The following is a 22805-nucleotide window of genomic DNA, read 5'->3' as shown; positions in this document are numbered from 1 at the left end:
TAAAGCGCGATATGATGCGCTTTGCCAAGCATTGGAGGAAGAATTCTTCAATTACCTGTCACAGACAGGACTGGCCGCTGCTTTGAGTGTAAAACAGCAATGCCAGGAATCCCCTCAGCAGTATTATAATAGACTTAGGCAGGCATATTTCGGACCTAGAAATGACTCCGGAATGGAGGAAGAGTTAAATTTTAAATCATTATTTATCCAAAACCTCTATCCCCACACTAGTCATCAGCTGGGAGTCTCAGCTTGCCCTCGCACCCTGTCTAGCAGACAGTTGGCGTGACTTAGCTCTCAGAGGTTTCCTGAAATCACAACAAATTACAAATGATCCGAAATACCCCAAGTCTTAAATGTCGACTCCAACTCTCCACCTTTAGAGTTGGGAGAGTGCTACCCAGGCCGATCCACAAAGATCCACCTGGGACACTTCACCAACTCCGTGGTCCAGTGAGGGCCCGAAATCTCCTCCGCCCTCATACCACTACAAACGCTACCCTCCTCGCAGGCCAGATGGAAATCGCGGCAAAGATTTCTGGAACCCTCGGGACAGGGCTGGGTATGGTCGTGACTATTACCTGCAGAAAACCGCGGTGCAGGCCGCGGAAAACCAGCATATCCCATAAGGGATATGAGCGAACCGCTCAGAACCAGCCTTCTGATTCTAATAAAGAAAAGAAGGAAAAATACTGGTATCAAAATAAAGAAAATCATGCCAAAGGCAAGTTTAAAGGCAAGGAATTTAACTCTAAGGAGTTAGAGGACATCCCCCGAATGCTTGCAATGATTTGCAAAGAGAAAAAAACCTGATGTTCTCTCTATCACCTCTGTGCAATCTGACCTAGAGCCATCCTCTAACACCTCAGAAATGGTAGAGAGTTATGTAGGAGAGGTGACAAGCGAAGCTCCGTCTTCTAGTGTACAGTGCAATTTCCTTGTGACCCAGACAAGCGCTGAGGACCAAATGGTACAGGGGGGTGACTCACAAACACCCTCCAGTGCTGTCTTGGTTGTTCAGTTAGACGGCAAGGAAGGCCAGATGACCCTTCGGTCATTGAAAGCAACACACCCATCCAACAATTCATGGGACACTTAACTGAAAAAGGAGTTGCATGCAAGTTCTATTTGTCCACCATTGTGGAGGGAAGGCTAGTATATGAGGCCCTGCTGGACAATGCATCAGATGTCACCCTAATGTCTTCCACCTTGTTCCACCAGGTTTGAGCCATTGCGTGGCATGAAAATCGTGAGATACAGCTTCAAAACAGTTCTCTTAAGATTCAGCCGTACTCACATGCAGGTCTCACAATCCAATCTATGGCACTAATACACTTAGCCATCGGACCAATGACTTTAGTGCATCCAGTTCATGTGTCTCCTCCTGAAACAATTCCCTTCCTCATTGGCAAAGATATCCTTAATTGATTCGAACCACTGATTGACTTCAAAAGTCAAAAATCTGGGCACAGGTGCGTGAGCCTTTGCCCATCTGCACCCCACACCACTGGGAAGCTCAGTGTTGCCGCCTTGAAATCCGGCCTGAATCAATAGGAGATCCACCAAGTCAGATCCCTCACTTTGAGAAGGAGGAAACTGAGCCCATGGTGGCCACACCACCAGACCGCAGTCTCTTCTTGGCCCCCTAATGTTAGAACAGCGGAGCACATTTCTGTGCACTTTCACTAAGCCTTCCACAACAGACACTCCCGGCCTTCCCATCGTGAACCGCCTCACAATGCAGGACCATCATGTTGACAATGCCGTTCTGGCTCTGTGGACTGACAAGTCCGCCATAAGCTGAACACTCTTTGAGACCCTGTGCCTCACTCAACCAAATATTCCTTTGGTGAGCAGTCCTTTTCGCTTTCCTCTCGACCCAACATCAAAATTAATGTCACCCACTGATGGAATTTGTGCTCTAACCATCCAGTGGAACAAAAGGGTACTCACCCATTACTTCCTGGTCGTCCCTAACTTGCCACATGACAATTACATTGGAAGTGACTTCTTAGTGCGCCTTGATGTCCACGTAGACACCCTCAATAATGTGCTGTGGTCCTTGACTGACGTTTCGACAGAAACCTGGTCCTCAGATCCAGGTTACTAACCAAGGTTCCCTTGTGGTACCTGCGAACACAGCAAATGTACCCATAAGCTTGGTCATGCGGCCTGGCCAACACTTAAGCCATGCTCATGTGCTTTTCCAACCATCACCTCAGTTCTTTGAACTAGGTCTCACCTTAGAAGCCACACCTTTGGTGGAAACACGAGCAAGGTCCACCTACCTATTCGTACGAAATGAAACCACTCAACCCTTGACTATTCCTCATTCATCTTATTTGGGTTGGTTGGTCAGTACGAAATTCCCTGACTTCGTGTTGCGAATCCCTATTATAGGACCAATGCCTGAATCTCTGCTTCTTGATCACCCAGAACCAAAGGTGTTCTATACTCAACTGACACGAGCCATTGCTCTCTTCTCGGCTCTGGACATGGGCAAAGATGCCATTTGCAGAATAGATCTTGCTGATGATGATCAAATGATGGTCATGGTCGTTTCTTTAGATTAATCACTGGAATCCTCCTGGGAACCATCTCTTCTCCCAGAAAAGGGAGAAGACACCGAGTTCCATTGTCTCGGTGGCCGATGGCAAGAACTTCCCTCGGTCCGAAACGCTAAATACTTTTCCACCATCGATGTAGCCTCTGGATTCTGGACCATCCCGGTGCATGTAGAAGGCCAACACAAGCTAGCTTTCACCTTCACAAACCGACAGTATACATTCACTCGGTGCCCCTTGGGGTACGCCAACTCTCCAGCTGAGTTCAACATTTTCTTGCACAATGCATGCCCTAATGCCCACGAGTATGTGGATGACATACTCATGCGTAACCACTCCCTACAGGCACACATTGACGAGATTGATCATGTTCTTGACTAGCTCACAACAGCACGTGCGAAAATATCTCTCCAAATGTCAGTGGTGCAGAACAAAGGTGAATTACGTCGGTCTGCTCGTAAGCATGGCGTTGAATCACAAGTGAGTTAAGTGCAAGGGGTAACAGACCTCGCAGCACCAACCAATCTTAAGGAACTCTGTACTTTCTTAGGAGTATGCAACTACTCACGCCAGTTCATCGAAAACTATGCGGACCTAGCCCATCCACTTTATGACCTTCTAAAAAAGGATACTCCATTCACCTGGGGCGAAGCCCAGGAACAAGCCATGCAGGCACTGAAATCGAAACTGCGCACGACCCCATGCCTTGTCTACCCTGACAGTAGCAAAGAATTCTACCTAGAAGAGGGATTCTCTGACCACTGTTTCAGCTCCGGTCTGTATCAATTACATGACAAAGACAAACGTGTCATATCCTATGCTAGTAAATGCTATGCTGGCTGCTGGACACAAATATAGTGAATGCGAAAAAGCACTACTAGCAACAGTGTGGGCAGTCAAACATTTCTCCAACTACCTAGGTGGTCAGAAGGTGATTGTTGAAACTCATCATCAGCCAGTCACTTTCCTCAACAGCCAACGAATTCATGATGGTGTAGTAACTAACGCTCGAGTAGCCTCCTGGCTAATGGCTCTCCAAAGCTTTGACTTGGAGGTATGTTACGCACAAAACTACAAGAGCCATCTAGGCACAGGCCTTACCTCCTGCAGGCGATGCGAAGGAGACATTCCTTCCCAAGTGCCACAGACTCCGGAAACCCTCGTACCTACCGTGGCTAACCACCACTATTTTGACCCTAACACATGCAAAGACCTTGTCACTGCATACGTAGATGGTTCTTCGTTCCACCGAGAACACACACTAATGGCAGGGGTGGGTATCGTCGGAATAAACGGATGGCCTCACGAACCCCTAAATGTTCAAATTGGGTGCTCAGTCCTCCCAATATGCTGAAATAGCAGGAATTCTCATCACAATTCAGTCTGCGGTCCAGAAAAGCGGAAAAACGTTGGTGATCTGCACAGACTCAGAACTATGCGCACCTAAGCTTCACATGCCACTTGAAACTGTGGAAAACCAACAACTACACCACATCAAACAAAAAGCCAGTCAAACACAAAGAGCTTTTCGCGGCGTGTGAACACTTGGTAGACACACATGACCTGCAGATCTACTGGAAGATAGTGAGGAGCCACTCCCGAATCCCGGGAGATGACAAAGAATTCAATGACCAGGCAGATAGCTTAGCCAAACAAGGGGCCCGCGAAGGCACATCATGGACATTCAATCCCTCCCTTTATCCAAACCCACCCGACATCGATGTCCTAGCTATTACACGATCTCCAACTGTAGCAACAGCGTTACCTGACAATGCTAAAATTACCATTGTCTCCATTAACCCTGCTTTTTCTGACGCCGACTTAGTTACTCTCCAAGCCTGGGGACCCATCCATTTCTAAAATGATTATGCATGTCTCTGACCCATCTACATGTCCCATCTCGGCTCAAGATCTTGACACCATACCAGGTCTTAAAGACCTATATGGCGCCAGAGCATCCCTCCAAGTCGGCAAAGGCTTGTTCATGCCACTGACTCGCACACTTCACCTGCATTCGTGGTTCCTCAGTGCCACAGGGGGATGATGCTGATGCACGCTCATGACACAAAGGGGTCAAAGCAACACACCATGCGCTCCGGCAGGTGGTTTATTGGCCCCACATGGTAAAAGATGTGGTTGATTACATTAAAGGCTGTCTGGTATGTTGCCACACCACTCATCAGTATATGGAGGATCTGCAGAAACACCTCAAAGCCACTTTCGCATTTGCCCAGCAGAAACTGGAACAAAGTGCAGAAGGTCACAAAGCGTACTATGATCACAAGGCATCCCACGATGAACTTCAAATAGGGGACAAGGTGTGGTACTACATCTTTGTCCCACCTGTTGAAGGTTGCGAAAAACAGGGGGGGGGGAATCTGGCTCGCAAATTCTTACCCCAATGGTCAGGTCCCTATGAGATCACCAACAAACTGTCCCCCGTTGTGTACCAGATCAAAATCAACAAAGGTCAGGGCAGTGCTGAGCTCAAGTGGGTCCACCGCAACCAAATCAGGCCACACAAAACCCCCATGGGACTTGTAGGGGACACTAACGTTTGTGTAAACAATAGAACCAAAGGCAAGAAGGGTGTGATTAACAAACAACTACAGCCTTCTACTCCCAACCTTAGTTCTTCTACCTCTTTTCCCTTCTTCCTCTTCCTCAGCAGGCAACAAGCTTCTAACCAGACTGAGGACACTCAGGGTGCAAGATCCTAGTCCCTCATCATCAAATATTGTAAAGTGTTTATCCTAGACATAAATCTTTTATCAAAAGGGGGGTATAGTTGTAAATTTTTCTAAAAAGCGACTCGCCATAAGTACCCAAATCTAATCATGAGCATTTCTCCCGGTCGGATGGCCCCGCTGCTCATTCTTCTGATCATCAGCTCCTTAGGAACTGTCGTGCTCCCTGAAGTGATTGAACCGGTCCTGACTCCAGGATAATACTGAAAGACCAGCCAGGACTTCTAATCACTAATTGTCGCCTCCATACACAAAGAGCATTCATACGGTTGAATCCCGCCGAAGCAAACTGGCCGGAATGGAGCTAGATGGACTGAGGAAGCTATCAGCCATGCCAAAGCTGACGTAACTCATATGCTACACCAGCTACAAAAGTTTACTGTAACACAATCAGAATTAAGTGGTTTTAATAAATGCTCTAAACATTTCATAGGGGGATTGCTAATGGCAGCTGCAACTGTGGGATAACTACTGAGCCTCGGAACATCCGTGGTCAACGCCGTCAATTTAGCCACTGTCAAATGTCACGTAGGGGAATTGCAGGCTGAAATTCCAAACATTAAAACCCAATTAAACAAGCAGCAACAACACCTGCAAACAATCGGGCAAACCCTACAAGGCACCGTTGTAGTACTCAATGCTCACAGTGTCGCTTTGAACAAAACGCTCCAGACGGTTAACTCTTTGCTTTCAATAGTACAACTTGACCTTGCCCACATCCAGCTTGTGAATATGCGATTGTCTGATATGCTACAAGATATCAGCTCCTCTGTGGATAGCCTAGTCATGGGGAGGATTCTTCCCTATCTGGTTCCTCTATCCTTAGTACAGGAGATTCTGTTTACAGCAACTCAAGAAGTAGTCACTGATCTCCAGGCCCACCTAGCCTATACCTTAGGTAGCGCCATCCCAATTTATGTCAATCCTCAAGACAGAATTAGCATTCCCCATTAACCTTCCCATAATGGCGCCTGAAAACATCTACCGTTTGAAAGATGTCGTTAACGTTGGTTTCTGGCAAGATTCTGCCTATGTTTGTGTAAAGACAACCCCTCTTGTAGCATACCAAGATGATAACCCTGATCTATACTTGGTGCCTAACTTGCTTATGTGCACACTCACCAAAGACATCCACTACTTGTGCCCTAGCAAACCTTTTATTCGTGAAAGCGCAAATGGGATTTGTGGCCTTAAGCCTATGGCGAGTAATACCGGTGGTCGTCACACCTTGACGTTTGGTAACCAGTACCCAAGCTGAGATTGTTGGAAACCGTTGGTTGGTTAAGACCCCCTTTAGAGAGACCCTACTAACCTACAATCAACATGACACTTTAGAAAGGGTACCCCTTCCTAGCCAGGCTTTCTGGGTAGACTTCCCCGTAAACGCAATCCTACATGTAGGAGACCTGGCCCTGTATCACCTGAACCCTGATCAATATGAGAGCGACATAGAAATTTCAGATTTCTTCTCCAAGCACACCATCAAGCTACATACTAAAACACTAACTCGCCTAGAATATGACGGAACCCAAGTCATTGACCTAACCTCTATTGATAACACTCTTAAAGAACTGTCGTCTCAACCCCCCTGGCCAGTACAGCCTGTCACCTATGCATGGTCCACTCCAGACACCTTACTAGTTACACTGGTAGGATTAGGATATATTTTGACTATTGGTATAGCTTGGTTCTATTTCAAACACACCCGAGCCCTACAGAGCAGGTTAGAAACTTGGTGTAATAAAATGGTTAAGTTTATTAGACATAAGAGAGCCCAGAGAAGTGAACCCCCAAGTTTTAGATATGAAGCCGAAGGCAATGTCGAAGAACCAGTTCTCGAGGCTGCATTTGAACAAGACCTACCCATAAGTAATTAGAATCTCTTCAGCATGCAAACATCAACACTCAATATGCACCCATACACTGATCGGAGGACATCAGCTCTGTGCTTGCTGATCTCACCTCCCTCAACAGCAAAAGTTCTTTTCAGCTCCATGCTCCCTACCAGACCATAAAACTGAAAAAAGGGGGGAATGTAGTGGAGGATGGATCTAGATCAAGAAATGAAAAATTAAGACTCTCCATTATCTTTTATACAATAGGAGGAAATGGGGTGCTGCATTCCACAGAGTGTGTGCGCTGAAAGACTATGCACCCCCACCCACACACCCATGCATACACCTACATCTGATAGCCAGAAGGCTAAGCAGAACACTTTTCAGTGACCCCCAGGATGACACTGAGTTGTCCTCTTCATACTTTATGATGACCAGATGACTAATAAACCAAAAGATCACTCACCAGTGCCTTGGGAATGGGATTATAAAACTCACCCAGGGGGAAGACCCCAGGAACCCCCGAGCATTTTTAATCATTCTCACTGTCGGACCGCTTATCTTATCGCAAGATCCGCAGATGGCCCCGAGTACTGCCAATGGTGACCTCTCAACCCGAGTTCAAACCATACAAACAGCATGGACCAACAGTGCCCCCAAGTGGATGTTTGTGAAATTATATGCCACCCTAATCATTTTTCCCTATTTCAAAAGAGAATTATCTTGGACATTTGGACGTATGTTTCTGCTGAATCTAAGCATGTATTATGCAATGTGTTATTAATGTTGTCCTCTGTTATTTTCAGGTGACTGTCTAATCGAGTGATGTGAATTAATGTTTTAATCACGGAGAAAGATTCTCAATTTAGAAGAATGAATTAATCTCTAACACCTAGAATAGGTGGTAATATACTCGATATATAGTTGATAAATATACTCCATTATAATACTTATGTTATATTCAAGTATGTATGAAGTATTAATTCTAGGATGTTCTATTTTTGCCAAACCATAAGTTATCTTTATTTCTCTGGAACTTGAGACGGTCACGTGGACTCCCCAAACCCAGGAACCAATCAGAGGACAGCGACCTCCCAAGCGGGTGTGACCGCGCCACCTATGAAAAAGGAGTCATGGCTTTTGGACTCTCTCGTTTTTTTCCCCTGATGCTCTCGTTTTTTTCCCCTGATACTCTCCTGTTTTTTTTTCTGATTCTCTCTCTGCTTTTCTTTCTACGCTGACGGAGCAGACTCTCCCAAAAGACTCTTAAAAGGACCGATCTTCATGCGAACTAACAGGGGACGCCTTGTGTCTGTTAGCATTGCAATACAGAAGTTAAAAGAGTAAAACGATCAATTAGCTCTGTCAGTAATCTTAAACTTCCAACTTTTATTTTGTGTTCGTTGTTTTGTAGCCCAATCAAAGTTAATTTTATAACCGATCAAAGCAGGTGAAACTTATTTTGGCCAGAATAAGATACCACCTCTGAGATTAGTTGATAGCTAATATGTTAGCATTATACTCTGACTTCTGAGAGCATTGCTTCTGAAAATCGGAGGAAACGGCGCGCTTCCTTGCAACGTTCTCCCTCACTCCGAAGACAATCCAGCCAGGCCAGCAGTACTCTGTGAAGGGAATCCCCAGACTGATGTCACACCGTCTAAGGACGCCAAAAGTGGCTGACTCATCCTAGAGGGAATCTCCTCCCTAGCAAGCCCACCTTCCGTGACGCGGGGAGGGCAGGAAGCCAAGAACCAGAGAACGGAGATTAAAAATCTGCTCGATCCATCGGCTTGGTTATAATAGCGACAAGAGTAAGCAAGTAAATTCCTCATTTTCAGAAGCTGATGCTGAATTAAGTCTCTTTATAAATTTATACATCAATTAAACCTCATTTAGCAATACATCTTATTTACAAGTCATATAGCCTAGCCAATTATTAAATTCGAACTGGTTTCACCTGCGTTAATTCTGTGAGATTTTGATGATTTTGCTATGTTTATTAACTTCCTCTTCTATCATTCCTCTTAATAAGTATTTCCATTAGTTGAAATATTACGGTGTGTGGAGTCTATTCCTAAGAGTCTGAAAATCCTGAGAACTCACCCCTAGCGTTAACAGTATTTCAATCTCTGATAAATTATTAATATGGTTGTCATCTAAATTCAGTAATAATAATAAATTAATAATTATAAATGATAATCATCATTAAACATAACTAACTCAAATACTGTCATTACGCCAAACTGCCATCACCAACGATTCCTCTCTTGACCTTATGAGACCTTGGGTCATAAACCGTCCCTGTAGTGTGATTTACGATCCTCCATTGCTCTGTTGTCTCAAATTCCGATCTGGGCTGTGTGAAGAGGCAAGGTTTCTAAATTTTTCCATAAAGATTTTTAGTATTAAAGTCCCAAAAATAAAATTTATTTTGTTAAAAATGAATGCACATTCGTCATAATGTACTACACTTCAATTATATTAAACGTTAGTGCCGTATGCTGAAAAAAAAAGCACCACACCATGATGTTCCCACCTCCAAAAGTCACTAGTGGCATGGTGTTTTAGGGTAATATGCAGTGCCTTTTGACTTCCAAGTATGGTGTGTATTATGGCATCCAAAGAGTTCAGTTTTGGTCTCACCTGACCAGACAATATTCTCCCAATATTTCACGATTGTCTAAATGTTTTTGAGCAAACTTTAAATGCACTTTAACATGCTTTTTCTTCAGCATGGGGTCTTTTGTGGTGAGCATTCAAACAGGCCATGGTAGTTGAGTGCATTACTTAATGTTTTCTTTGAAATAATTGTACCTGCTGATTCCAGGTCTTTCTGTAGCTTTCCACAAGTGGTCCTTTGCTCAAGTGGACCCATCAGTGCTCACTGGAACCTACTTTAGAAATTCTTCTGTAACCAATAACATCAGTATGTTTTGCAACAATAAGGTTGCGAAGGTATTGATAGAGCTCACTGGTTTTACCCTTCATGAGGTGTTTCTTGTATAGCACCTTGGTAATGTGACACCTTTTTTTAGGCTATCAGTTGAACCAGCTAATATTAATTTACACTAAGTGTCAGGATTGCTTTCTAATTACTGATAGATTTCAGCTGGTCTTGTGACTTTCCATGGCTTTTTGCACCTCTCTTTCTTCATGTGTTCAATACTTTTTCCCTGTGTCATTTGTCATTATTACACATAATTTATGGAAAGATCTGGTTTGATTTCTTTGCATGTGTGAATTGGATAGGTTGTTACGGACATCTGGGGCCTCATTTATAAAAGTTGCGTATGCACAAAAATGGGTCTGAAATGTGCTTAAGTAAAATCTCACGCAGAAACTGTGATTTATAAAGATATACTTTTCGTAGAAACGAGCATATATTTAAACAAGTTTTGACCCGTGCGTACCCAAAAAGCACAGAATACCAGAGAGGGCTCAAATTGGTGGCATCATGTGGTAAAATAGAGAAATGTGAGGCATGTTTTAGAGAATTTTGTGATTTATAAAGAGAAAACAGCTTTCATGTTCTGATTTGTAATTCTAACAAAAAATCCTGCCATCTTCCCTCAACAGTCATCAAACCCTCTGAAACCTGTGTAGCTGCCTCCCCTGCACGCCGTCACACTTTCGTACATTTCTTTGAGTCAAAGATTTCACAAATAAACAGCCCTCTACTATCCCCTACTAATAATACCTCATCCCTCTCTTACTGTCCATTATATAAGCCTTCTCTACTTTTAACATTTATCCATTATATACACCATAACTACTTCTAAAACTACAACTTGGTTTCTCTGATACCCTTCCAACAACCTTAACTAAGGCTTGTCTTTCTGCCCTCGTCCCTCAATCTCACAATTTTTGTCAGTAACTCACTTGTCTATGGACTGCTTACAAGACTACTGCTATCACACACATAATTAAAAAAAAACCTGGTCTGATCCACTAAAACTTAGTAATTACTGCCCAATTTCTAACCTCCCCTTCCTGTCCAAAGTACTTCTGCTCCTGGGCTTGAGTGCAGCCTTTGATAAGATGACCCACTCAATACTCCTATCAAGGCTGCATGATTTGGGCATTAAGGGCACTGTCCTGCAGCAGTTTAAGTCATATCTGACTGGCAGAAAAGAGTTTGTTACCCTTGGTTGCCATATTTCTCACCCATCTATGGTTACTCAGGAGGTCCCTCAAGGCTCCGTACTTTGACCTCTTCTATTTATTGTGTACATGCTTCCTTTTGGCCACATAATGTATATTCTAACGCTGAACTTCCACTTGGGGTCATGTTTTCGAGCCCTGCTCTAGGTGAGACTCTGTGCGGAGATTGGTGTTCTCTCCCCATGTTCGCATAGGTTTGAGTGAATGTGTGTGTGTTCCTACCTTGCACCCAGTGATAGGTAGGCTCTGGACACACCGCCACCCTGAACTAGATAAGCAATTACAGACTATGAATGAATAAATGAATGAATTTCTGGCAATTTATTTTTTATAAATTGTCATTTTGGAAGTTCAAGATCAAAACAAACAAATTTATTGCCCTTATTTTTCTCCATAACAATACTTGTGATGCTTTGTGCCATAAATACTTATAAAAAGATGCATCCATGATTATTTTACTGCATATACAACCTTGCAAGACTATTTTCAAAATGTAACTGCTGATGTGTAGGAACACATAGCTTCTTATTAATTATTATTCATTTACTATTAAACATACATATGTGGACTAATGTTTCCAAGAAGAAAAAAAAGGACCCATTATTTTTATCAGAAATAACAGTAGTAATTGGCATCAGTCTTTGCTTATTCCATAGTTTGCTTATGTTTAATCTGAGGTCAATTTCCTCATTTACAGGGAGTTTTATACACTGGACCTTAAACTTCACTTGGAACTCTAGTCACAGGAACATCAAGTTGCCTGGAGATGGTCTTAAAGGATTTAACCTGCTTGTATAAAATTTTCTATCTGATCTGTTCAGATTATTCTCTCCTTTACTTTTTATTGCTCATGTTAAGTGTAACGCACAGAGCATATCTATCAAACAGCAGACCTGAATTCATTCTCCATTTAAACAGCATGGCTGATTTTGAGATTGTTAATTATTCATTTGTCCATTCATTGTCTGTAACAGCTTATCCAGTTCAGGGTTGAGGTGTGTCTGGAGCTGACCTGGAATCACTGGACACAGGGCGGGAACACATCCTGGAGGGGGCACTAGTCCACTGTAGGGCAACAAACACTAACACATTCACACCTGTGGACACTTTTGAGAAACCAAGTCACCTACCAGTGTTTGTTTTTTTAACAGTGGGAGGAAACCAGAGCACCCAGAGGAAACCCATGCAGACATGGGGAGAACACACCAAACATAAGGAAAAATCTGTACAGGTAAAATAACAAATGAGTCATATCTTTTGAAATTTGTTTTGCTTTACTCTGGCAGAGCAAATGTCTAGTTTTGAGAAAGTTTTTTTTTTAAATTTAATCATATATCATATATAGGAATGAAGGATTATTTCCATGAGCTGTAAGTGTATCAACAAATTTGTCCACATCTGTATAATACTTATTTTCTCAACTGTACCAAAAAATGAGGGTCCCTGTCAGGGATCTCGGTGGCTGTTAACTCCATCTCACTTTGTGAAGTACATATTCCACCACATTCAAATTAAATAGAATTAAATTCTCAATTAAATTCTGCAGCCATAATTACTGGCATTACTAACTATCATCTGGTAGTTATGTGCATAAGTTCCATAAATCCTAGTTTTTTCTGTTTGGATCTACATAAATCTGACAAATGGCCTCTGTGAGACTCAATTAAGGGGATTCTTTTGTAGCAAGAATTTATATATTCAGTGACAATAAAAATAACCCTTTCTTTTAGATGTATGATGAATTTGTTTAAAACAATGTGTACCAGGGCCACTTTTCCACTATGCAGTACAGCAGGTTGGATCCTTTCCTTTGAAGCCTGATAAATGATATCACGCACTCCACCCTGTTGACACAGAATTGAACATTCCTACTTAATATGTTTGAGCTTATGTATTAGACTCCTATCCAACAGTAATCTCTCATTAAACACAAAAGTGGCCTCATATAAAATGTACTTCACTCTGAATTTGCTCTTAGGTTATAAGCAGCTTTTATGACTAATAAATAAAAACACAAGTTTCTTTGATTTGTGATTCCCTTAAAAATACTGCTGTAAAGAGCTGCTGTCTACACACAAGGTTGGAGTACTGCATCCTTATTAAGTTGAATTTAAGATAAAATCTATGTATATTTATACTTAAATAATCAGAACATCGATTCAACTAATAAGCTACTTTGCAATGAACTTGAGTTTTAGATTGGAAAAAGAACACAAATGTGAACCAAACCTGTGTCACTGTACAGTACATACAACATTGCCCAATACACACCCCTGCATCAGTGAGGTAGACCCCATGGTTAACAGCAAAAGACACATCACCAGGCAATGAAATAGCCCGCACTCCAGAGAAGTCTCCCCAGTCAAGTACTGCAAAGATATTGTAAATTCAATCATGTGTGTTCGTATAAGAGCAAGCTAAGACTTCACATTGCATGTAATCTTACGCTGAATGTTCGATAGACTGAGGATCGCATCAGTACTACACACCCAGACACCTGGAGGAGAGCCTACACACACCTGGAACATAGCAAAAGCATATTTAATGCTATACATGATAACCCTATTTCCAAAAACGTAAATAATTGTGACATTACCCAACTGTTTAGTAATGGTAATTACTGTCTTACATTTTGTGAATTAATGTACCCTCAATATAAATTGTTACCTTTTAATTTGTATCATTTCACTTTTTAACCAAACTTATTAAAAAAAAAACAATAACATTTCTCAGTTTCAACATCTGAAATATTGTTTTTGTACTATTTCCATTAAAATATAGTGTTTAAATGATTGCAATATTTAAATATTGCATTCTGTTTTTACCTACTTTTCAGATTTTTTCCCTCAACTTTTCTGGAAATATAGATGTATTATTATACATAAAACCAACACAAAAACACAAAAATATGTAGGACGGATCAAAAAAACAGAACTAAAAAGAAAAAAAAAGACTAACTATCAAAAACATCCCAATGTGAAATATAATGTGTGATGTGTATGTTTGACCTTGGATGAAAGGCAATCTAGTAGCATATCTAAGCAGCATATTGGTCCTTCAACACACTGCTCAGGCCCCTTGACAGGCATCCAACAGAATGCTCTACTGCAGCCATCCCAGGGGAAATTCCTGCCCTACCATGCATGAAAAAATGGAAAAAGATCAGATATCTCATTCAACTGATATAAATCTTAGCAACTAAAGAATAAAAAATGGATTGGCATCTGGTTTTAATATCAAAGCTGGTAGCAGAAAATAAAAAAGTAGTATTGTGTTAAGTTTTTAAGTAATGTGTCCACTTTCAATGCTTGTGTGTTGATGGAGGCAAGTTGTATTAAGTTTTTGTCAGAAGCAACTTATGACATCTTTCCTACGCCACAAAATCTTCAACAGTGGGTAGGTGAAGAACCTAGTTGCGGATTATCTACAGGGGTTGGTATGCTAAAGCCTATTGTAATCAGCTTGTAAGGTTAGTTTTTCACAGGGTCTGTATAGATGGAGACATAATCAGGTGCTAAGGGTTTTAGCATGTTTGTTGGACAGTAAATGCCTAGAGATTTATGCCTTTGCATAATGCAAATCTTCTTTGAGGAACTGGTCTCTGTTGTACAGGGCTTGCCTCCCTCCTCCTGCCCGTTGGATGTTGTACCACCAACATCCTTAACACAGGTTTTGCTGTCTGTTGCCCTTTGCATGTTACATATTGTAAATACATTGCTTACCTCAGGCTGTGTCCCTGATTTTTTTTTAAACAGGCTTGTGTTAAGCCACTTTTGAAGAAAGCCAACTTTGAAATTGTAATAATTTTGGGCCTATTTCCTTTTGTTTCCAAGATTGTGGAGAAGGCCGTCTCAGCTCAGCTGGCAGAGTGTTTTGAAAAATTTCAGGTTTGGTGCAATACATAGCACTGAGACAGCTCTCCTAACAGTATTACATAACCTCTTAATGAATGCTGATGTTGGTGAACTTTCTGGTTTAATTCCCTTAGATATTATTGTGGCTTTTGATACCCTTGACCATAGCATTTTATTAGAAAAGCTTTAGAAATGTGTGGGTTTGTCTGGGACTGTACTTGGTTTTACTCTTATCAAACAGTGGTGTTGGTGGGAGATAGGAACATTTTCTCAGGTTCAACGAAAACAAGACAGAAGTTCTAATAGTGGGTCCAGAAGTGTCCAAAAGGGTGCAGTCAGTTCTTGGTTGTGCAGCGTTGAAGGCTAGGCCCTTTGTGAAAATTTTGGGTGTGACCTTTGACCCCCACCTAAACTTTACACTTACAATCAGGAAGCTTTTTCAATCATGCATCCTTCACCTTAGAAACATCACCATGGTTAGAAATTTTCTGCCCATTTTGGAACATTTTGAAAACTTGTTAATGCCCTATTCACCTGTATGAGTCAGAGGGATGTGACTCATCTGCAGCTTGTTCAAAATGCAGCAGCCCATCTTCTCACCAGGACAATACTTAGGGAGCTTATCACCCCAGTTCTAGCCTCTCTATATTGGCTGCCTGTGAGTTTTGGAATTGATTTTAAAATATTAGTGCTGCCTTATCAGGTTCTACATTTATAAGGGCCCAGCATACATCTTTGAGATCCTGTGCTGACTTGAGAAAGCAAGACCCGCCTTAAGATCCTCTAAGCAGGGGCTACTAGCAGTGACCAGAAACAAACTTAAAACAATGGGGGATAGGGATTTTGCAGTGTATGCTCCTAAACTGTGGAATAATCTCCCCACTGACATTAGACATTCACTCTCAGTACATGTGTTTAAAAAATGTTTAAAGATTTACTTTTATTCTGCTGCTCTTGAATTTGGCTGTCTTTGAACTGCTTGTAGTGTTTTTGGCTTAGTGGTTTCATACTTTTTACTTTTATTTTGTATTTAATTATGTTGTATTATGAAGCATTTTGTGAATGCTCTAGAAAGCGCAATATAAAAAAAAGGATACTTACTTACTGATTGGATCATAAACGGCCACAGCAACTTTAGTGGGTAGGTGTAGAATATTATTTCATTTAAATGTTGCTAGATGTAGATGGTTGCTGATTGGATAATGAACGGCCACGGCAACCTTACGGTTTAGGTGTAGGATTTAAACAATAGATTTGAATCTACGGAATTTTGTGGTTGCAGGTAGGAAAAGTGTGGGGTGGGCCCTATTTAAAGCTCTAATTGGCATAGGGTATGCCATGAATGATTATAAATAAAATAATGAGCAAATACTTTTTTTAAAGAATATTTAAAAAATTTAAATAGGACAAAATGTTTAAATATCCAAAATAAATAAAACATAAACAAAAATAAAACCTCTATTTTTAAAGAAATCAATATAACAGCCCCAGAATACAAAGACCAGAGAAAACCACATAATAGAACAGCAAACAAGCTAATATATTGTTGGCGTTCAATCTTATGTGAACAATCATGCAAGTAAACACAATGGGCAATATTGAGGTTAGCAATAATAATTTAGGAAATGTCCTTATATTGTATGATATATTGTGACTGTTTTCTGCCTTTGCCCTTAAAAACATACTTGGGCACATAAACCATTATTTGGACTCAAAATCTCAACAATGTGATTACATTTATGGAGACAGAATTTCTTCATCTCACCGTGTGCAGAATGAGAATATGTGCATCATCCAGAACATCTGCAGAAACTACCTTTATGCAAAAATAGTACAAACAAAGAAAACCAAGGAATTAAAGAGCTATAAATTCATTCATGACATAAAAACACAAGAAATCAAAGATAGATATTCAAATGTAACTGAATTAACTGCACATTTGGTACCTTTCATTTAAGCTTATGTGTTATAATAATGAATAAGGTCACATATTTCTGTCTTATTTGTTATCACAGTCTTATTTGGACATGATTTTGCCCACTGCATGTAACATAAATGCAAGCACTAAGTTCCTTTTTGCAGGCACTCACTGTATATCCTGCTCTGGCACTCAGGTGCTCCACAGCCACCAGCAGCGCATTAAGTGTTGCTCCTCCGCTGCCGAGACGCTCCTGTGGATCGGGCACAGTAAGCAGCAGTGCGCCAGATGGGAAAGCCCCATGCTGCTGTCGTATTTCCAACTCTGAAAGGTTAAATGAGCACCTTTAGGTTTATAATTACTATTTCTCAGGAGCCTAACAGTAGCACATATGTTTACATTGTTAAATGATTCAAGTTGCGTCAATCTGGCAAATCAGAACTGAGAGAACTGTTGCCTATTTATTGCTTACTCTCCTAAAGCCATGAATATTTGTTGTAACTGTTTTCATCTTGCTGGTAATAAAAAGACATGACATGGTATAAAAATTAATATTAAATTTTTAGTAGCCAAAATGATAATTATCAACCTTGTCTTATTATTGTTAAAATTTTCAGAAAGTTAAAATATTACTGATAAACCAGCTGAAATCATTTCACCAATTTTAATACTGGAGGTGGAAAAAGGGGCACTCTATTTTCAAGACATTGTTGGACTGTGAGAGCTTCAAATCTGTGAAGGATTTTTGCACAGTGTAGTTTGGCTTATAGTCCAGCAAAGGGGGGGGGGGGGGGGGGCAAAAATAAAAATTCATCCGTTTTCTGTCATTCATCTGTCAGTTGAAAGAGTTTGGTGTCAGGAATCTACGAGCCGTTTGGATGGCTCCCTCATTGTAACGTCACACTAGGGAAATTTGCATAGATCCACCCTGGTATTCGTGAAGCGAACTGTGTGAAGGAGATTTCATTTTGACTAAAAGATAACCAACAGAGATACTGAGAAAGAGAGACCTAGACAGAGAGAATTGGATAGGGATTCTTAGATAGACCTGGACAAAGATACTTACAAGGTAAAGGAAGGCATAAACAGACTAGAGAGATCCAAAGAAGATACCAACAGACTAGAGAGAGAGAGAAATACCATCAGTAGTGATGTGACATTTAAAGCAAGGCTTCGGAGCCTGAAAGGGTTCGAGCAAAAAAGGGGTGTGACAGATGAAGCCCCGGTTCGAGGCCTGTATCGTTACCGGAAAAATCACATGACTGATGAAAAACAAGGCCTCGGATTCTGCTGGACATGTGATAATTTCATTTTGAGTGCCACTACTACACAAAGAGGATTCAGACCTCGCGGCACTCTGTGGGTTTTGAGTTGGCATTTGGTGTTGGTGAGAGGGAGGCTATTGGAATGTGCGTTGGTTAAGTGTCAGAGTTAGTGGTTAAAGTAAATTTAAAGTATCACAGATTATATCAGCCTGGGACAGATAACGAGGGGGCAGGACCACAAAGGAGGCATAACAAAAGGGTGGAGCTAAGGCAGAGACAAGGAGAGAAACACAAACAAAACAATAACAGAGCCATGTGCTCCTAGCAAAATATTGCAAAATATGTGCTCCTAGCACATGGCAAACAAGGAAACAACGGAGACACAGACAGAGCAGGAACACACTAGACGGGGCAAAAGCATGACAGCAAGAATTGAGCTGGTGACATCTCTTTATGTGAGAGTGATTTTGTGCAAAGAACTTCATGAACATGTTTTGTATAGCTCATAGACCTATTCTAACTTGTTTAAATGAGGTCTAATATGTCCCCTTTAGAACTATGTGACTTAATTGTTATCATCTTTACAGCCTAAATTTGTATTATTAATATTTTGCTTTAATGTAAGAAATTTGAATGTAAGTGAAGTACTCTTTCATTACAGCCAGCTTACCATTGCTGTAGGACCTTGCTGTCTCAGTCCTTTGGGCAAAATGTAACTGCACCCAGCAGTGGAATTCAGGAGACTTATAGTTTGGGAACTTTTCACCTAAACACACCTATACCCTACACAAGATGGCTGGCAATATCCGAGAACAAGGTTGAAGTCAGCAATGCAAGTGAGATCCTGCCTCAAGTGGAGATGTTTAAGTATCTTGGAATCTTGTTCACGTGTGAAGGAAAGATGGAGCAAATATATCTCCCCGGAAGAGCTGGAAGAAGAGGTGCATATACTAACAAGAGTCCATCCTTGTTAGTATAGAAGAGGGAGGTCTGGGTTTCTCTACTCTGACTGCTTCCCCCGTGACCTGGACCCGGAAAAGCAGTGGGAAACGGATGGATGGATATTCACCATTCTATACAGTTAAAATAATTAAATTGTTCAAGATACAGATTATGGGTCACATAATTATGGGTCTGTTGATATGAGGTTTAGGAAGACTAAACATCTGTTTAATAACTTAACACATCAGACCTATCTCAGGACAAAACCTTCCTATAAAACCCTGTGTAAAAACTGCCTTTCTTTGGACTGAGATGGCCTCAGGTGGCACAGAGAGCGGTGGCACAATACAGACATTCTCCTTAAATGTCATCTCCTGACTCTTCTTCCTTTCTCAAGAAAGAACTTCACAACAACTAGCACAGTCAAGATGACTGGCCTGTTTATAAATTTAAAACAATCAGTGTAGTCAGCATGATGGACCAGGTCTGTTCAAAAAATTTATGACAACCAAAGCTACTGGACTGGTGAAGAACGAGATGTGTCTGTGTGTGGTGCTCTACATGCATATGTATATGATATATGAAGATCCAGACTCCTGGAGATCTAGTTTCCCAATTCCTCCTGCTGAAATATTCCTGGCAGGATGTTCATCGTCTCAACATCCTCTGTGAATTAGAGCTTCCAATGAAAAGACCTTTATAATAATTCAGAATCCCCTACTGGTTTGTGTGAGGGAGAATCCTGGAGAAAAAAAGCAAGAAAGACAAGCTGCCATTTATATTTGTTTGTCTCAGCTTTGGCAGGCTGTGCAATAAAGAAAGCTCTTGATGTACGTGTGTTCAAATATTCCAACAATAGCATACTCTATTAATGACAGTACAATGCAAATACAAAGCTATTTTAGAACAGGAATGTAACGAGCAGCAATAAGTGCTGAGAAAACTTGTGAGTTTACACAGCACTCCCTCAGCACACTCCAGGAAAAAGTAGAATCAAGGAAACTATGATCAGACTAAGGAAACTATATCCTTCTCTTAAGAAATTCACAGATGAACCTGAAATTCCAGTAGCAGCAACAGCTCTGTATTAGATTTCAGAATACTTGAGGCTGCACCAGTGGAGGTGAAACAGATTAAAATAAAAGGCGGGGAAAAAGAAGTCAAAGTGACTTTAAGTATGTTCCTTTAAGTGTAGAACGAATAGATTGTTTATTGAAATATTTCAAACATACATGTGAAATGGGCCTTAGTCCCTTTCTCATATCAATGATGACGAAAATCAAACTCCTTGCATCCAGGAGATGTCGTATCAATATTTGGGAACAGATATCAGACGGAAAAAAAGAAAAAAAGAAAACATATGGTGTAAAAATGGAATCCCTGATGGATGTGTTTAACTGTAACCTGGTTAGAAGTTACAGGAAGCTTTGGGGTCTGCTGTTTGTTGGCAAAAAAGCTGTGGAATGTCACCAAAAAATAGGAGGGACTCTTGTTATTTTATGCACCACTTTGCAGAAATGTTTGTGCTCCATGGTGGTCAAAATGAACTGTAAAACTGTACAAGATTTACTAAACAGCAAAGCGGCTGAAACAGTGAAATAGTGAAACATGTCTGTGACTTGTGTTTAATTTGTGGATGAACATTTACGCATTTGTAAAGTATTTTGAGACTAATCTCTCTCCATACTAGTTGGCCTGTTCTCTGCAAAGAATACGCTAGTCAGCCAATCAGTTTTTAATGTGGGCGGTTCAATGAGAGAGTAAAAGGTTGTTATGCACAGTCCTGTATCAAAAAGTAAACTTCTGTTATCACCCATATCCTGAAATCCGTTCCCCTACACGCTCTTACCGTAATGTTCAGTGTAACTGGGTGGTGGGGGTGTTCCTCGCTGAAATGAGTTTTTTGCAACTCGGGATGTCTGAGAAAATAAGCCTTTAATGCAGACCAAACTCCCCTCAATCTCAAACCCATAGTGTTAATGTCGTGAAATAACTTAAATAACTGTTATACACGCAAACATTGCATTACTGATTACAATAACTCGCACGCCCCCAATATTTAATGCACTTCTTGATAGGAGACTGCACTGTGAAACCGGTTTCAGGTGTCCATTAGACTTTCTGTCGTCGACCTTCTGGTACGCAGTAAATCCCATTTAAGGCTTTAGACAACTAACAGACCACGGAGAAGAAGCTTCTTGTTCGATCCGTTCCGTGCATTAATTACAATATGGAGACAGAGGCGAAAATAAAATACAGAACAATGTGGGATTTTGTCTCACCTCTTTGAAAGGCGTAGACGCTGTCTTTGTGCTGACATGTGAGGACCACCACAGTCCATTTGAAGACCTCTTTGAGTGCCATAACGGCCGCGAAATCACCGGGTGGACAGACGGTCACGCACACTTTCCCTCTTCACTGGAGAGTCTCTCTCTCTCTCACACACACACTTTCTTTTTCTCTCTCTCTCTTCACTGGAATTGAAATACTAGTCTCAAACCACTCTCTACTTGACATCTAGGCCAATGTTAAACACAAAGTAACCTTTATTTTAAGACCTGCGGAGTGTATAAATGCTTGCTGCTTCCGCACCATCTCACAATGGGAAATGTAGTTTACTAAGGCACCCACACACAGGAGTATATGGGTGAAACCTCCGTAATATTAAGCGTCAGATCCACTAGCCCAGTCAAGTATCACTAACCTCCAGCCACGCCCACATGTTCAAGAAGCACTGTGTAGCACTTGAAATGCGCATAAAACGCCGACATGTTCAAGAGGCACTGTGTAGCAATAGAAATACGCATTTAACGATGGCGGTTTAAAAAAACACTTAAAGCGTTTAATTTAAACCTACCTCTTAACCTTTTTCACGCCTCTTATTCATTATTAGGCTATACAATGTTTTTTTTTTCATTTATGATCTCAATTTTTTTTATTGTTAACGACTGGTAGACTGACTGTATACAGATGGAAAGTTTCACATTTCATTTAAATGTTGTTCTCCATTCAGTGTGTTGTTCAACCAATAATCCATTGTGCTAGCTACATAATGTTAGTCCCAGCCACAAAGATCAGAGACAAAGGTCTCATCAGTCTTGTATTTAAAGATTTAAACTAGTGTTTTGTCATCTATGATGTATTGGATGGTTAGTAATGTGGTGTAGTAAAACAGCAAAAGGTTTTAAAATCCAGTGCTATTAAGTATAGGCTACTGAGCAATGAATGGTTAATTATCATAATAAAATATGAACTACTAATACTACTTGTATTTAAACCTCTTCCAAAAACATTCCAAATACAGATGACAATTATTCACAAAAGATAGTGGTGCCACTAATTACCTGATTATAACTTCTTATATTTTGTCAAAGAGTAATTAGCCAGCTTTTACATACAATTAGAAGACTATAGCGACAGTGTCAATGACGGGATTTCAAATGCCTAAGTGAGGGAAATACTGAAATAAAATGTAGAATACATGTTGAGCTTTCCAACTGAGCAGGACTGGATTGA

At 41.0% G+C, this 22805-nt stretch overlaps 1 protein-coding gene across 2 annotated transcripts in view; it reads right to left on the bottom strand.

The window, feature by feature from the left end:
- The window catches only part of LOC136694493 (L-fucose kinase), a 45200-nt gene extending 23343 nt beyond the window's left edge, over positions 1–21857 (bottom strand). The window contains exons 1-7 of one of the 2 annotated variants that reach the window (XM_066668107.1): positions 21572–21857; positions 17255–17406; positions 16930–16980; positions 14319–14444; positions 13757–13829; positions 13582–13679; positions 13074–13154 (exon numbers count right to left, since the gene is read on the bottom strand). In XM_066668107.1, coding sequence (XP_066524204.1) covers positions 13074–13154; positions 13582–13679; positions 13757–13829; positions 14319–14444; positions 16930–16980; positions 17255–17406; positions 21572–21653 — 663 coding nt within the window. In that variant the 5' untranslated portion in view covers positions 21654–21857. Of the gene's footprint in view, positions 1–13073; positions 13155–13581; positions 13680–13756; positions 13830–14318; positions 14445–16929; positions 16981–17254; positions 17407–21571 lie in introns of those variants that run through there. The other variant, XM_066668108.1, reaches the window with a different exon arrangement.
- Positions 21858–22805: the final 948 nt, after the last annotated feature.

The sequence above is a fragment of the Hoplias malabaricus genome, chromosome 4, assembly GCF_029633855.1.
Source record: "Hoplias malabaricus isolate fHopMal1 chromosome 4, fHopMal1.hap1, whole genome shotgun sequence".
Classification (NCBI taxonomy): Eukaryota; Metazoa; Chordata; class Actinopteri; order Characiformes; family Erythrinidae; genus Hoplias; species Hoplias malabaricus.
The sequence above is the reverse complement of the archived record's forward strand: the minus strand, read 5'-3'. Positions and strand labels throughout refer to the sequence as shown.